A 16,139-nucleotide genomic window follows, 5' to 3' on the forward strand; every position below is an offset into this window, starting at 1 on the left:
TTAAACGACTGTGGGGAACTGTATCGAACGCCTTGCGGAAGTCAAGAAACACGGCATCTACCTGGGAACCCGTGTCTATGGCCCTCTGAGTCTCGTGGACAAACAGCGCGAGCTGGGTTTCACACGATCGCCTTTTTCGAAACCCATGCTGATTCCTACAGAGTAGATTTCTAGTTTCCAGAAAAGTCATTATACCCGAACATAATACGTGTTCCAAAATTCTACAACTGATCGACGTTAGAGATATAGGTCTATAGTTCTGCACATCTGTTCGACGTACCTTCTTGAAAACGGGGACGACCTGTGGCCTTTTCCAATCCTTTGGAACGCTACGCTCTTCTAGAGACCTACGGTACACCGCTGCAAGAAGGGGGGAAAGTTCCTTCGCGTACTCTGTGTAAATCGAACTGGTATCCCATCAGATCCAGCGGCCTTTCCTCTTTTGAGCGATTTTAATTGTTTCTCTATCCCTCTGTCGTCTATTTCGATATGTACCATTTTTCATCTGTACGACAATCTAGAGAAGGAACTACAGTGCAATCTTCCTCTGTGAAACAGCTTTGGAAAAAGACATTTAGTATTTTGGCCTTTAGTCTGTCATCCTCTGTTTCAGTACCATTTTGGTCACAGAGTGTCTGGCCATTTTGTTTTGATCCACCTACCGCTTTGACATAAGACCAAAATTTCTTAGGATTTTCTGCCAAGTCACTACATAGAACTTTACTTTCGAATTCATTGAACGCCTCTCGCATGGCCTTCGCGTAATTTTTGTTTGCCTGCAAGGCGTTGGCTATTTTTATGTATAAAAGAAAACACAGTTATAACTGAACATTCAGTAATGTAAAGTTATGATGTAATTGTTAATCCGATAAAAATATATACGCGTCAGAGGCCACGGGGCATTCGTCACATGAAGACTGTATGACGAACAGACCGTGTGCGTTTCTCTTGCTGTTTATTAAATAAATCGAAGCAAAATATATTAGTGTTAAGTTTATTGCGTATTCTATTACCAAGATAAAAATGAAACAGGGTTGGAATTTCGTAATTTAACATTACTGTCACACCACAGGGATGAGGAGCTGTAGTGCAGGCCGCAAACCTCAGAAATGAATTAACTTATTGTACCGAAGTTAAATCACTGTCTTGGGATATATTAGTGGGACGTGAATGTTGACAAGCGCAAACAAAGCACAAAATAGCTGATAAGAGACCTTAATAACACATCACAGTAACATGTATAAAATATAATTCTTTTAGCTAAGGAAATGTACAAATACACTGATTCGTTGTGGACTGATGTAGCGATGCTATCATCTGGCTATACGATGGGTTCAGGTACTTAGATTGTTGGTCAGTGTGTAGTTTTAACCATAACTATCCCCTGACAGGTTTCCCATTATGTGATACAGAAGCCCTCCATGAGAACAGGCACTGAATTATACATGCAGGTTACAACATTGTAAAAGTCCATGTCGATTCTGTAATTTGGTACAGTTTTTTGAGCAAGCATAGTGACGACCCTAGTGGAAAATTGGAGTTCCCCGCAATTTAACCTATTGTATAAAATGACTTGTGACATTGCTCACATGAAAACAATGGCTGATTTAAATCACCTTCAGATGTTATGTAACAGAAACCATCTGGCGTTCACTGACCACTATGCGGGAGAATGAACTGGGGAAATCGCCGTGATGTAAATGTCTCTGTTACAACATCTATACTCTGAAAACCTTCCCACTGTACAGCTCCAGCGGGGAGAATGAATACAGAAATGCCTCTGTGCACACTGTAGTTCAATCCCGTCTTCGTGACCTCTGTCGGAGCGCTAAGGAGGAGGCTGTAGTAAATTCTAGCACCTAATGCTAGTTTCTGAAACTTTCTAAGTAGGCCATCACAAGATAGTTTGCATCTATCTCCAATTGTGTGCCATTTGAGATTTTTCAACATTTCCGCAACGTTCTCCCTTGAGTCAAACAAACCTGTGACCATTCCTGCTGCCATTCTTTGTATCCGTCCAAGCATCATCTGATACCCCTAACTGGCACCAAATTATACTTCTGGAATGCTTACGACTGTTTCAACCAATCTTGGTACTCACACAACATACTATCGCCAAACAAACTGTGGACTATGACTCCTCAAACACTCCTGGTAGTGGCAAGTGACGGAAGGACGCAAGGAGTTACACACAGACATAATCGAAAATAACAGGAAGATCAGGTTTTAGCGTCCTCTCGATAACGAAGTTCATTAGACACGAAGCACAAACTCGGGACTGTGGAAGGATACGGAAGGACATCGGCTGTGTACTTTTCAAAGGAACCATCTGACATTTGCCTTGAGCGATTCAGAGTAATCGCAGACACCCTAACGGAAAAAGTGAAAATCAATCATTGGTCAGTTTTCAGCACAATCTACAACTTGCACAGACATCAGCCCGCAGTTAGATAAGTCGATGGGCATGAAAGGGAGGAGAGACTAAGACCAGGTTGTAGCTTACCCACCATGTTATTCAATCTGTACGCAGTGCAGAGAGTAAAGGATGTTTAGGACAAATACGGAAAGGGGAAAACAGCTCAGGATAACGAAATACAAACTTTAATGTTTGCTGCTAATGTAGTAATTCAGTCAGATGACAAAAGATTTGTAACATCAGCTGAACAGGATCGGTATTGATCTAAAAAGAAGTTATCGGATGAACATAAGTAAGACAAAGGTAGCGGAGTGTAGTCAAATTAAGTCTCGTCATCCTGGGGGATTAGACATGAGAAATTATAAACGAATTCTGCTGTTTGGGCAGCAAAACAACTAAAGTATAGGCTCTAAGATGTTGACTGCCAACAACAAAAACAGCTTTTCTGAGAAAAGACAAGCGTACATTGAATATAAATTTAAGTTACTTCAGCTAATGCACTGAACTGAAATGAGCGGTCTGGTGGGAATGAAATTCTTGGAGACCCAAAGACATCAGATGATGTCAGCTTTTTCTTTTCTCATGAGACATTCATTGAATTCTAGGTTCAGCATATCTGGACGTTCACGCCGTGTCACTGCATCCCCATCCCCATCGAGCCATTCACTGCATATCAGTGAATTGAATTTGTATCCTATATAATCTTCAATTTATATCTTATATAACCTTTGTGCCAGGGTAAACCACGGTCCTCCACCTGTTGTGGTGCTGTTCCAGGATACAGCATAGGTGAAGACCACGGTGGCATCATCAGGGACCGTCAACGTTTGAGCTGTATTCAGGTAGCCTAACGGTTAAGATGACTGATCGCGTAGGGTGGCGCCCCGGTGTGCAAGAAAATTTTCGGCTTTCGTTGTTGTGGTTGTGATCTTCAGTCAGAAGACAGATTTAATGCAGCTGTCTACGCTAGTCTCTCCTGTCCACCTCTCTTCATTTCTGCATAACTAATGCAACCCGTATCCATTTGAACTTTCTTACTTTAACGAAGCCTTAGTTTCCCCTGTATGGTTTTTACCACCTACACTTCCTTCCATTACCAAACTGAAAATTCATTGCTGCCTCAAAATGTGTCGTATAAACCGGTCCCTTCCTTTAGTCACATCATGAAAAAAAAAGAAGAATTCTTTTCTTCCCAGTTAGATTCAATACCTTATCGGTAGTATTCGATCTACTCTTCTAATCTCCAGCATTCTTCTGTAACACCAGATTTCAAGAGATTCATTTCGCTTATTGTCTGGCCTGTTTCTCTTCCGGGTTACACTTGTGTACAAGGCTACCCATAATTGTTGAAAGTATTTGTCTGGAGTGTAGTCTGTTGTAGATATCAAACATGGTCCATAAACAAGAGAGCCAACAAAGGAATGGAAGCTTTTGTAATGTGCTGCTACTGAACAGTGCTGAAGATTAGGTGGCTATTGTTGTTGTTGTTGTTGTTGTTGTGGTCTTCAGTCCTGAGACTGGTTTGATGCAGCTCTCAATGCTACTCTATCCTGTGCAAGCTGCTTCATCTCCCAGTACGTACTGCAGCCTACATCCTTCTGAATCTGCTTAGTGTATTCATCTCTTGGTCTCCCTTACGATTTTTACCCTCCACACTGCCCTCCAATACTAAACTGGTGATTCCTTCTAGTCAAGTTGTGCCACAAATTCCTCTTCTCTCCAATTCTGTTCAGTAACTCCTCATTAGTTACGTGATCTACCCTCCTAATCTTCAGCATTCTTTCTGTAGCACCACATTTCAAAATCTTCTATTCTCTTCTTGTCTAAACTGTTTATCGTCGATGTTCCACATCCATATATGGTTACCTCCACACAAATACTTTCACAAAAGATTCCCTGACACTTAGGTCTATACTCGATGTTAACAAATTTCTGTGCTTAAGAAACGCTTTCCTTGCCATAGCCACTCTACATTTTATATCCTCTCTACTTCGACCATCATCGGTTATTTTGCTCCCCAAATAGCAATACTCATTTACTACTTTAAGTGTCTCATTTCCTAATCTAATTCCATCAGCATCACCTGACTTCCTTCGACCACATTCCGTTATCCTCGTTTTGCTTTTGTTGATGTTCTTTTTATATCTCCCTTTCAAGACACTGTCCATTCCGTTCAACTGCTCTTCCACGTCCTTTGCAGTCTCTGACAGAATTAAAATGTCATCGGCAAACCTCAAAGTTTTTATTTCTTCTCCATGGATTTCAATTCCTACTCCAAATTTTGCTTTTGTTTCCTTTACTATTTGCTCAATATACAGATTGAATAACTATCTCGCTCCCTTCTCCGTCATTGCTTCCCTTTCATGCCCCTCGACTTTTATAATTGTTCAAATGGCTCTGAGCACTATGGGACTCAACATCTATGGTCATCAGTCCCCTAGAACTTAGAACTACTTAAACCTAACTAACCTAAGGACAACACACAACAGCCAGTCATCACGAGGCAGAGAAAATCCCTGACCCCGCCGGGAACCGAACCCGGGAACTCGGGCGCGTGAAGCGAGAACGCTACCGCACGACCACGAGCTGCGGACTTTTATAATTGTCGTCTGGTGTCTGTACAAATTGTATATAGCCTTTCGCTCCCTGTATTTTACCCCTGCCACCTTCAGAATTTGAAAGAGTATTCCAGTCAACACTGTTAAAAGCTTTCTCTAAATCTACAAATGCCATAAACGTAGGTTTGCCTCTCCTTAACCTAGCTTCCAAGATAAGTCGCAGGTTCAGTATTGCCTCACGTGTTCCTACACCTCTACGGAATCCAAGCTGATCTTCCCCGAGGTCGGCTTCTACCAGTTTTTCCATTCGTCTGATTGGATAAATAAAGAAGAGGTGCTGAATCGAATCCGGGAGAAAAGAACCGTATATTAGAACTTGAGTAAATGAAAGGATCAGTTGGTAGGACACAACATGAGACAGCAAGGAACAGTTATGACAGACCAGACCAACGGGTGCATACACTAAGCAAGTTCAAATGGATATAGCTTGCAATAGCTATACGGAGACGAAGATCATTACACAGCGTAGACTAAGCTGCAGAGGTGCATCATACGATTCTTCGGAGCGATGTGTACAACAAAAGCGAGCAAGGTAATTTTCGTAACACAGACTTTTCGGAAGTGCGTGCATGGAACGATTCGTTTATACGTAAGAAAGGTGAGGTAATTATTGAGTAGGAAGTATCCAGTGAAAATTAGTGATTACCAATTAGAGACGCTCTTAGCTCCTTAAATTGCTCCGTTGCTAAGCGTATTTACCATTTCACTTTCTGTGCAAAAGGAAACTTTAAAATTATATTAGCTTTTCTTGTATTCACACGAACCTTCAACTGAGGACGCTTAACTGAATGAGCCGTGTGTATTTTGCTTGCTTTTCCATTTGTTTACTGTGCTCTAGCAAGTGGACGATTTACATTACCTCAAATACAAACGATGCGGGTATAGGGCCGCTTGCGTTTTCGCTCTTGCTATGCAAATTTTTCGCCTCGTTTCTGGGATAGGCTGAGAGAGTTCGAAATTTTTTGTATGCTTCATCAGTCAAGATTTTTCACATTGCGATATTTGTATAACTAATTCTCTCGTTTTTCCATTTCTCCATTGCTGTACAGAACAAACACTACAGCGATGTACGGTATATGTACGAGCGCAAATTTTGGAACAAGTATTGTTTTCGCTCTGACTCGTGACTGCAGAGCTTTCGGTGAGAGAAGTAGGAACCAAAGGTAAGAACGAGAGGGAAGCATTCACAGGCAGGAACAGAGATAATATTGACTTACAGTGCGAAATATTCTGCACCGTTGGTGGGCAACGCCGGTAATCTCTAGGAAACTACATGCAACAGCCTGCAACATCAGCAATATCGCCCAGCCGTACCGCAATACTGTACTCTGTTGGAACCACATTGCAGCACTGCCTACGGCAACGCTATTGTCGCCACATACTGCAGTAAAATATGGTCCATCTACATCAATATTCCGCAAGTCACCTGACGGTGTGTGGCGGAGAGTACTTCTGTCACCATTGGCTAATACCACTTTCCCAGTTCCATTCGTGAATGGCACATGCGAAGAACGATTGTTGGTAAGCCTCTCTATTAGCTCTAATTTTTCTATATTTTCCTTCTGGTCATTTCGTAAGATGTATGTGGGAGGAAGTAACATGTTGCCCAACTCTTCCCAGAAAGTACTCTCTCGAAATTTCAGTAGTAATCCTCTCTGTGATGCACAGCGCATGTCTTGTAGGTCTGCCACTGGAGTTTGTTGAGCACCTCAGTACACTTGCGAGTCGACTAACACTCCCATAATGAAACACGTCGCTCTTCATTGGATCTTCCCCATCTCTTTTATCAGTGCCACATAGTAATGGTCCCAAAAGTAGTGGGACTAAGTTCTTACCACCAATTTTTGTTAGTGCAGATTGCCTACATCAGGGACAGGTATGCACTTAGGGGCAAACCAATTGTTCTCCTTTGATTGACAGGTACTTAACCTATTTTTCTGCTAAAATGATCCTTCCTTTTGAATGTTAATTGCTTAACCTATGGTTCTGCTAAAAGGATCCTTCCTTTCGATTGACAGGCACTAAACCTATTGTTCCCCCCCACCTTCCCCCAAACCCTCCCCCACCCCTCTCTCTGCTTCAGGTACACTTTCAGGGCTGAGTTATTGGAATAGCCCCTCTCACTCTTATCAATTTGATTCAATACTCACTTAAAGCAATTCTAGAAGACAGTGTTGTGCTGATAACCTCGGCACTGAGTGCCCGTAAGCTCTTTTGAAGACAGTGTCGATTTGTAAAATGCCCCACAGAAGACAAAAAATGGTTCAAATGGCTGTGAGCACTATGGGACTTAACATCTATGGTCATCAGTCCCCTTGAACTTAGAACTACTTAAACCTAACCTAACCTAAGGACACTCTTATCAATTTGATTCAATACTCAATTAAAGCAATTTTAGAAGACAGTGTTGTGCTGATAACCTCGGCACTGAGTGCCCGTAAGCTCTTTTGAAGACAGTGTCGATTTGTAAAATGCCCCACAGAAGACAAAAAATGGTTCAAATGGCTGTGAGCACTATGGGACTTAACATCTATGGTCATCAGTCCCCTAGAACTTAGAACTACTTAAACCTAACTAACCTAAGGACATCACACAAGTCCATGCCCGAGGCAGGATTCGAACCTGCGACTGTAGCAGTCGCGCGGCTCCAGACTGAGGGCCTAGAACCGCTAGACCACCGCGGCCGGCCACAGAAGACAGATGAATGGTGTAGTCTCTAGCAGTTGACCCTGAACAGAAATATGTATAATATATTGCGCCTACATAGGAAAAGAAATACACTACTGTATAACTACTGGAAACAGTGCATACTGTACAATACCTAGGATAAACTATTCATGGCAACTTTAAGTGGAATAACCACATTAAACAAATATGAAAAGCAGGCACTAGACTGAGATTCATAGGAGATATCTTAAGGAAAGAAGTGGCTTACAACGCTCTTGTTCTATCGATTCCTGAAGACTGTTCAACAATCGGGGAGTAACGGGACTAAGTTCATACCAGCGCATTTTGTTAGTGCGGATTGCCTACATCAGGGGCAGGTATGCACTCAGGAGCAAACCTATTGTTTTTCTTTGATTGACAGATACTTGACCTATTGTTCTGCTAAAAGGATCCTTCCTTTTGACTGACCGGTCCTTAACCTATTGTTCTGCTAAAACGATCCTTCCTTTTGATTGACAGGCACTTAACTTACTGTTCCCACCCTCCCACCCTCCCCTCTCGCTGCTACAGGTACACTTTCAGGTCTGAGTTATTGGTATACCCCTCTCACTCCTATCAATTTGATTGACTACTTAATTAAATTGATCAATTAATTAACCTCTCCCCCCTCTGGTAAACGCCCCTCCCCTCCACCCCCTCTCCCGGAAATTGGCGGGAAAAAGACTCAGTTGATCAATCATTTGGAGGGAATTCGATTGTAGTGTATGGAATATTGTTTAAACAATCTAGACATTGTGTGCAATGTTTTTTATTTAAATAATTTACAGGATTCAAGGCAGTGAATGGAATATATGGAAATTGTTGGAGAGGAAAGATCTTACAACAGGAAATTCAAGAGTATATTGTTTATTTATAAAAAATTCTGTTTGTGGGGTTCAATTTCTCTTGCTCATCATTGTCTGCTGTTTGGAAACATGTAGGTCTTGTAAGAAGCAATTACGTGGGGCAAACATGTTGCATAACCTAATGTTTGGCACTGTACTCTGGGTGTCTTAACCTAATGTTTGGGCCTTTGACAGCACTTAACCTATTAATCTGTTAAGTGGTTCTCCATGTCACCCCCATTTCCTTAAACTATTGTACCACCTTTATTACCAAATTAAGTAATTAGTTATGTCCTACCACCAGTTTTTGGTACACTTTTCGAATTTCACATGCTTTTGAACGCCATTTATGGCGCATTCTTCTTTGTCACCCACCCCCTTAAACTATTGTACTGTTTTTTACATAAAAATTATGAAAATTAACCTACTGTTCTGCACTTAACCTTCTGTTCTGCTCCATTTCACCCAATCAAGCACACTGACTCATTAACTATTGTACCGAGAACACCATGCTGATATAAAAAATTTATACAAATTAATTAAATCATTATTCTTCACATGTATGGGTTTTTTTTTCTTAATTTGCAGCATTCTGTTGGTCAGTTAAATCGATGGAATATAGTTTAAACAAAAGATGACTAATAAAAAACTCATCCAGTCACCCAATGCCCAACTCTGACGCCAGAGTCCAGGTGCATCGACAGGCCCCGTGAAGTGCCGATGTGGCTGTCAGCTGCCTAGCGACTCACAGGTGTCCATTCAAGTCCTGCAAGCATGAGGTGGCGGCATCCCTTTCATACTTGACATCTGAGAAATTCCTGCTGAAATACGTGTTCACCTAGGCACAGTTGCTGGCGAGATGATGCATAGCTGCAATGTGGGTCCAGTGCCAAGAGATGTTCCATTGCCTCCCAGAATAGCACAGGGTGCATTGTTCCTAGCGATCCTAACCGGACAGCCCATTCATCACTGAATTTACCCATCAAACTGCTGCTGCTGCTGCTGATGTGGGAACACCATCCACCATGGATTTGTGCAGACGAGACTTTAAGCGCCGTAATTATTTTGTACAGATCGCTACATTGCACTGACAGTTAAACCCCGCAAAAGTTGTCTACAGATCATCAAATACATACAAGACTCACAAGAATATATGGAGCCAGGAGCATCTTTACCAGAGTAACTACAATTAAATATTACGATTGCTGCTACAGTCTGACACCGATCGATGTACAGGTAATGTCTCCTCTTGACAGCTGTGGTTCTGGAATGAATCTCAGTATCTATAGCGCACATAATTTTCCACGTAACAATCTCTCTCATACCTTCATGGTTATCGATGTGCCACAACATAAGCCAGAGTAACTTTACACTGAAACACATACACATTTCAAACAAACAGTGCAGCTATCTTTTATATCTGCACAGTGCATAAAAAAATTATAGTACACCTACACTCACACTGGCTATATGTCTTGATTCACCTCAGTCCTATGAAATTATCTGACAAAGTCTTTGAATAAGCGCTTCTGTAAGGTGCTGCATCCTGCCAAGATTCTCTCAAATAAGTGTTATGAAGGACAGGCGTCTGGCCGAGTAATCGAACCCCTCAAACAGAATTTTTTATAAATAAACAATATACTCTTGAATTTCCTGTTGTAAGATCTTTCCTCTCCAACAATTTCCATATATTCCATTCACTGCCTTGAATCCTGTAAATTGTTTAAATAAAAAATATTGCACACAATGTCTAGATTGTTTAAACAATATTCCATACACTACAATCGAATTCCCTCCAAATGATTGATCAACTGAGTCTTTTTCCCGCCAATTTCCTGGAGAGGGGGTGGAGGGGAGGGGCGTTTACCAGAGGGGGAAAGGTTAATTAATTGATCAATTTAATTAAGTAGTCAATCAAATTGATTGGAGTGAGAGGGGTATTCCAATAACTCAGACCTGAAAGTGTGCCTGTAGCAGCGAGAGGGGAGGGGGGGGAGGGGGGGAACAGTAAGTTAAGTGCCTGTCAATCAAAAGGAAGGATCGTTTTAGCAGAACAATAGGTTAAGGACTTGTCAATCAAAAGGAAGGATCCTCTTAGCAGAACAATATGTCAAGTATCTGTTAATCAAAGAAGAACAATATGTTTGCCCCTGAGTGCATACCTGCCCCTGATGTAGGCAATCCGCATTAACAAAATGCACTGCTACGAACTTAGTCCTGCTACTCCCCGATTAATGAACAGTCTTCAGGAATCGATAGAACAAGAGCGTTGTAAGCCACTTCTTTCCTTAAGATATCTCCTATGAATCTCAGTCTGGTGTCTGCTTTTCATATTTGTTTAATGTGGTTATTCCACTTAAAGTCGCCATGAATAGTTTATCCTAGCTATTGTACGGTATGCACTGTTTCCAGTAGCTGTACAGTAGTGTATTTCTTTTCCTATGTAGGCGCAATATATTATACATATTTACGTTCAGAGTCAACTGCTAGAGACTACACCATTCATCTGTCTTCTGTGGGGTATTTTAGAAATCGACACTGTTTTCAAAAGAGCTTACGGGCACTCGGTGCCGAGGTTATCAGCACAACACTGTCTTCTAGAATTGCTTTTTTCTTATAACAACCATAACATCTGTGAACAGTCTTAAAGAGCTTCTGACGCTTTGAACTAAATGATTTTCACACGTTGTAAACATTAATGGTCCTATCACACTTTCTTAGGGTACTCTGGAAATTACCTTTACATCTGTAGATTTTGTTACGGAAAGGGCGACATGTTGAGCTCTATATGCAAGGACGTCCTGAACCTAGTTGCAAATAGGGTCCGACATTCGATAAGCTCGTTTTTTTTTCTCTCTCTCTACATGGCAGTGCAGGATGGTGGCAAATGGAGAAACAGAGCTAGCAGAGTTTCACAAGATCTGTGTCTGCGGAATCCATGTGATTTTTAGTGAGATTTTCGTTCTCGTAAAACGCCATAATACCTGAGCACAAAACAGATTCTACAACAGATTGACGTCGACGATATAGGCCTATCCTATAGTTATGTACATCTGTCCTACGACGCATTTTGAAAACGGAAATGACGTGCGGTTTCTTCTAGTGCTTGCTCCACCGAACTATGATGAGCTGCTAAACGCACTTCAAGAAACAGGAGCCAATACTAAGAGATTTTTCTTATCTGTCCTAGCCGGCCGGAGTGGCCGTGCTGTTGTAGGTGTTACAGTCTGGAGCCGAGCGACCACTACGGTCGCAGGTTCGAATCCTGCCTCGGGCATGGATGTGTGTGATGTCCTTAGGTTAGTTAGGTTTAATTAGCTCCAAGTTCTAGGCGACTGATGACCTCAGACGTTAAGTCGCATAGTGCTCAGAGCCATTTTATCTGTCCTACGACCCATTTTGAAAACGGAAATGACGTGCGGTTTCTTCTAGTGCTTGCTCCACCGAATTACGATGAACTGCTAAACGCAGCCGGCCGAAGTGGCCGAGCGGTTCTAGGCGCTTCAGTCTGGAACCGCACGACCGCTACGGTCGCAGGTTCGAATCCTGCCTCGGGCATGGATATGTGTGATGTCCTTAGGTTAGTTAGGTTTAAGTAGTTCTAAGTTCTAGGAGACTGATGACCTCAGCTGTTAAGTCCCATAGTGCTCAGAGCCACTTGAACCATTTTTTTGCTGAACGCACTTCAAGAAACAGGAGTAAATACTAAGAGATTTTTATTGAATTTAATTTTGATATTCTCTTTTTAAAAATTTAAAACATGTGAGAAGCGGTTTTTGTTTCTACAGTTTTACTGGTTGAAACATTACTGCTGTATTTCTGTAGTTAGCGCTTCAGTATTAATGGCACCTCGAATAAAAACTTTCTTATTGGTACTTAGACTAATCAGTGCTATTTTTCTGGGGGAATGCTGAGGGACGCGTACCCCTAAACTTTTCTGTCGGCAAAGTAACTTCTTTACTGTGTTGGCGAACTTAAAAGTTTGCCAGTGATTTATTTCAAGGACGTAAATCGGATTTATCTGATTTTTTTCATGTTGGTAATCGCAATATGAACGATGTCAGTCCATGCTGTGGTGGAAAATGTTACACATCGAAACGTTTCGAACGATTCGAAGGAAGAGGCAACCGTTCTCGGCAACTGAATCGTTGGCATGTAGTTACTGTGTCACTTCTGTGAATGAGCGGGCACACGGGACACAATATACCCCGCCACACACCGTTGGATGGCTTGCGGAGTATAAATGTAGATGTGTAGATGTGTGTGGTTATTCACTTACGAGGTCCCCTACTTGTTAGCCGTATGCGCGACTGTACGGTGTGTACTACCCTTCTTTGCAAGTAAGCTTAGAGGGTCCGGTAAGACGAGCAACAAAATAACAAACTACTTTACTTGTTCTCCTGCATCTGAGGTGCCAAAACTTACTAATCATTCTTGTGCCATTGAAAACTCGGGAATTCGACGTCGTCGGTGGGTGATAAAAGTAAAAATGTAAATCTGAACACCGAACCCAAGTTAGAAAATACGGTGAACGAATGTGTGTACGATAGCGAGCCAAATGATCGTCCAGAATGTTGGACTTCTGGTCACGAAATCGCATTCAAGAAATCGCATTTTGTGAAAAAAAAAAACAGACAGGCTAACTGTTTCACACAAAAAACTTGGTTGCATAATTTGCAAAGAAGTAGCAAATCTGGGTGTAGAAGCAAATACACAAGGTGTGAACTTTGGACAATATTAGGTTATCGTATCTGTGTCATCTTTAGGTGATTGCGGAAAAAAATTTAGTCACACGTGGAGTAAGTTTCGCTCACCATGCTACTGCCCCAAATATTATTTTGTGCTTAAAAGAAGACCTTGGGAAATGATTGTACTAGGTAGATTTGTAAACTGTTATAATGGTAGTTAATGCTACATCTACATGATTACTCTGCAATTCACATTTAAGTGCTTGGCAGAGGGTTCATCGAACCACAATCATACTATCTCTCTACCATTCCACTCCCGAACAGCGCGCGGGAAAAACGAACACCTAAACCTTTCTGTTCGAGCTCTGATTTCTCTTATTTTATTTTGATGATCATTCCTACCTATGTAGGTTGGGCCCAACAAAATGTATTCGCATTCGGAAAAGAAAGTTGGTGACTGAAATTTCGTAAATAGATCTCGCCGCGACGAAAAACGTCTTTGCTTTAATGAGTTCCATCCCAATTCACGTATCATATCTGCCACACTCTCTCCCCTATTACGTGATGATACAAAACGAGCTGCCCTTTATTGCACCCTTTCGATGTCCTCCGTCAGTCCCACATGGTAAGGATCCCACACCGCGCAGCAATATTCTAACAGAGGACGAACAAGTGTAGTGTAAGCTGTCTCTTTAGTGGACTTGTTGCATCTTCTAAGTGTCCTGCCAATGAAACGCAACCTTTGGCTCGCCTTCCCCACAATATTATCTATGTGGTCTTTCCAACTGAAGTTGTTCGTAATTTTAACACCCAGGTACTTAGTTGAATTGACAGCCTCGAGAATTGTACTATTTATCGAGTAATCGAATTCCAACGGATTTCTTTTGGAACTCGTGTGGATCACCTGACACTTTTCGTTATTTAGCGTCAACTGCCACCTGCCACACCATACAGCAATCTTTTCTAAATCGCTTTGCAACTGATACTGGTCTTCGGATGACATTACTAGACGGTAAATTACAGCATCACCTGCGAACAACCTAAGAGAACTGCTCAGAATGTCAATTTCTATGTAGTTTTAAAGTTAAATAAGTAATCAGCTGTACTGAAAGCTTCAATAATTGTCGTGCATTATATCTAGTGTGAGATTATCACCAATTTTTTTAAAAGAAAAAGCGCACGCTTAGAATCATTCACTTACATGTATGGCACTTGAAACGTCCTAATAAAGTATTCATTTTCTAATTTTTCTTTCTTTTTTTGCAGTAATGAGGAGAGCAAATTAATTCTGTAGTATCAGATCACCTTCTCAATGTTTTGGATACAAGTATGCTATGTACAGAAAGAGATGGATTGTTGTTTGATTCTCCTGACAAATCTGAGATCTGGCATTTAGAAAGTTCGACATTTCCATTTTTCAAATGAGCATACCCTTCCTGCGACTTTTCGCCGCTCCTTTTGTTTCGGTAGCAAAAATCGACGAGTGTCACATATTTTTGAATGGTGATGTAGTGTTGGCAGAAGAGCCAACACCTTGTTACGCTTGGAGGCCGAAATGCACGCGTTTTAGCTCACGCAGGCTGGCGTGAGGAGGGAAGCACTATACTGACGTGAGGTCTGGAACATGACACGGAATTAGAATTCAGAAAGCGGACGTAATTAGTTTGATACTTCACTTTAATCCACTAATGATGAACGTCGCTCTTGACGGTACATGATTCACAATATTATCTGTTCAGATTATAGTAACTTAATATGGTGCCTTGCTAGGTCGTAGCAAATGACGTAGCTGAAGGCTATGCTAAACTGTCGTCTCTGCAGTTGAGTGCGTCTGTATACGGTGAACCATAGCTAGCAAAGTCGGCTGTACAACTGGGGCGAGTGCTAGGGTGTCTCTCTAGACCTGCCGTGTGGCGGCGCTCGGTCTGCAATCACTGATAGTGGCGACACGCGGGTCCGACGTATACTAACGGACCGCAGCCGATTTAAAGGCTACCACCCAGCAAGTGTGGTGTCTGGCGGTGACACCACAGGTGAAATGAGCTTTTCCTGAAGCCGATACAAAAGAAACGAAGAGCAGGTAACGAGTGCGTGGTGTACTCACTGTCGTGGAGGGTGAGCTGTATCCAGCTGGAGAGCGGGCTCAGCAGTTCTGCCACCATGGCGAAGCGTCGGCGACTGGCGGCCCGGAGCTGCGACGCGAGACGCGGCGTGGTGTGGGCAAGCGGCCAGCGCAGTGCTGGCGCGGCACGGTAGCGGCGTCGCGTCGCGCACTTCCGTAGCAGGACACGCCGCCAGCTGACCACGCCAGCAGAGCCCGGGATAGGAGAGGCGCCGCAGGACATCCACTGTCTATACCTTTACAAATAAATTAATGAAACTTTATTAGCATGGCCAGGAAGGATTCAGGATTCACACTCGCAACAGTGGAAGTTCAAAAACATAACAAAATAATTCTTTTTACATGTAAAATTTTTTCTCTTACTAAAATGCAGCAAGTGAAGCAGCCAAAAAGGAATACAAACGTCTCAAAAATGAGATCGACAGGAAGGGCGAAATGGCTAAGCAGGGATGGCTAGAGGACAAATGTAAGGATGTAGAGGCTTATCTCATGAGGGGTATAATAGATACTGCCTACAGGAAAATTAAAGAGACCTTTGGAGAAAAGCCCCCCCCCCCAACCCTCCATGAACCATGGACCTTGCCGTTGGTGGGGAGGCTTACGTGCCTCAACGATACAGATAGCCGTACCGTAGGTGCAACCACAACGGAGGGGTATCTGTTGAAAGGCCAGACAAACGTGTGGTTCCTGAAGAGGGGCAGCAGCCTTTTCAGTAGTTGCAGGGGCAACAGTCTGGATGATTGA

At 42.3% G+C, this 16,139-nt stretch overlaps 1 protein-coding gene across 1 annotated transcript in view; it reads right to left on the bottom strand.

Annotated features, from left to right (window-relative positions):
- Positions 1-15,618, bottom strand: part of LOC124623087 — a 398,296-nt gene extending 382,678 nt beyond the window's left edge. Inside the window, exon 1 of the mRNA XM_047148879.1 lies at positions 15,378-15,618. Within this exon, the coding sequence (XP_047004835.1) occupies positions 15,378-15,618 (241 nt within the window). The remainder of the gene's footprint in view (positions 1-15,377) is intronic.
- Positions 15,619-16,139: the final 521 nt, after the last annotated feature.

This window comes from Schistocerca americana, chromosome 7 (genome assembly GCF_021461395.2).
Source record: "Schistocerca americana isolate TAMUIC-IGC-003095 chromosome 7, iqSchAmer2.1, whole genome shotgun sequence".
NCBI lineage: Eukaryota > Metazoa > Arthropoda > Insecta > Orthoptera > Acrididae > Schistocerca > Schistocerca americana.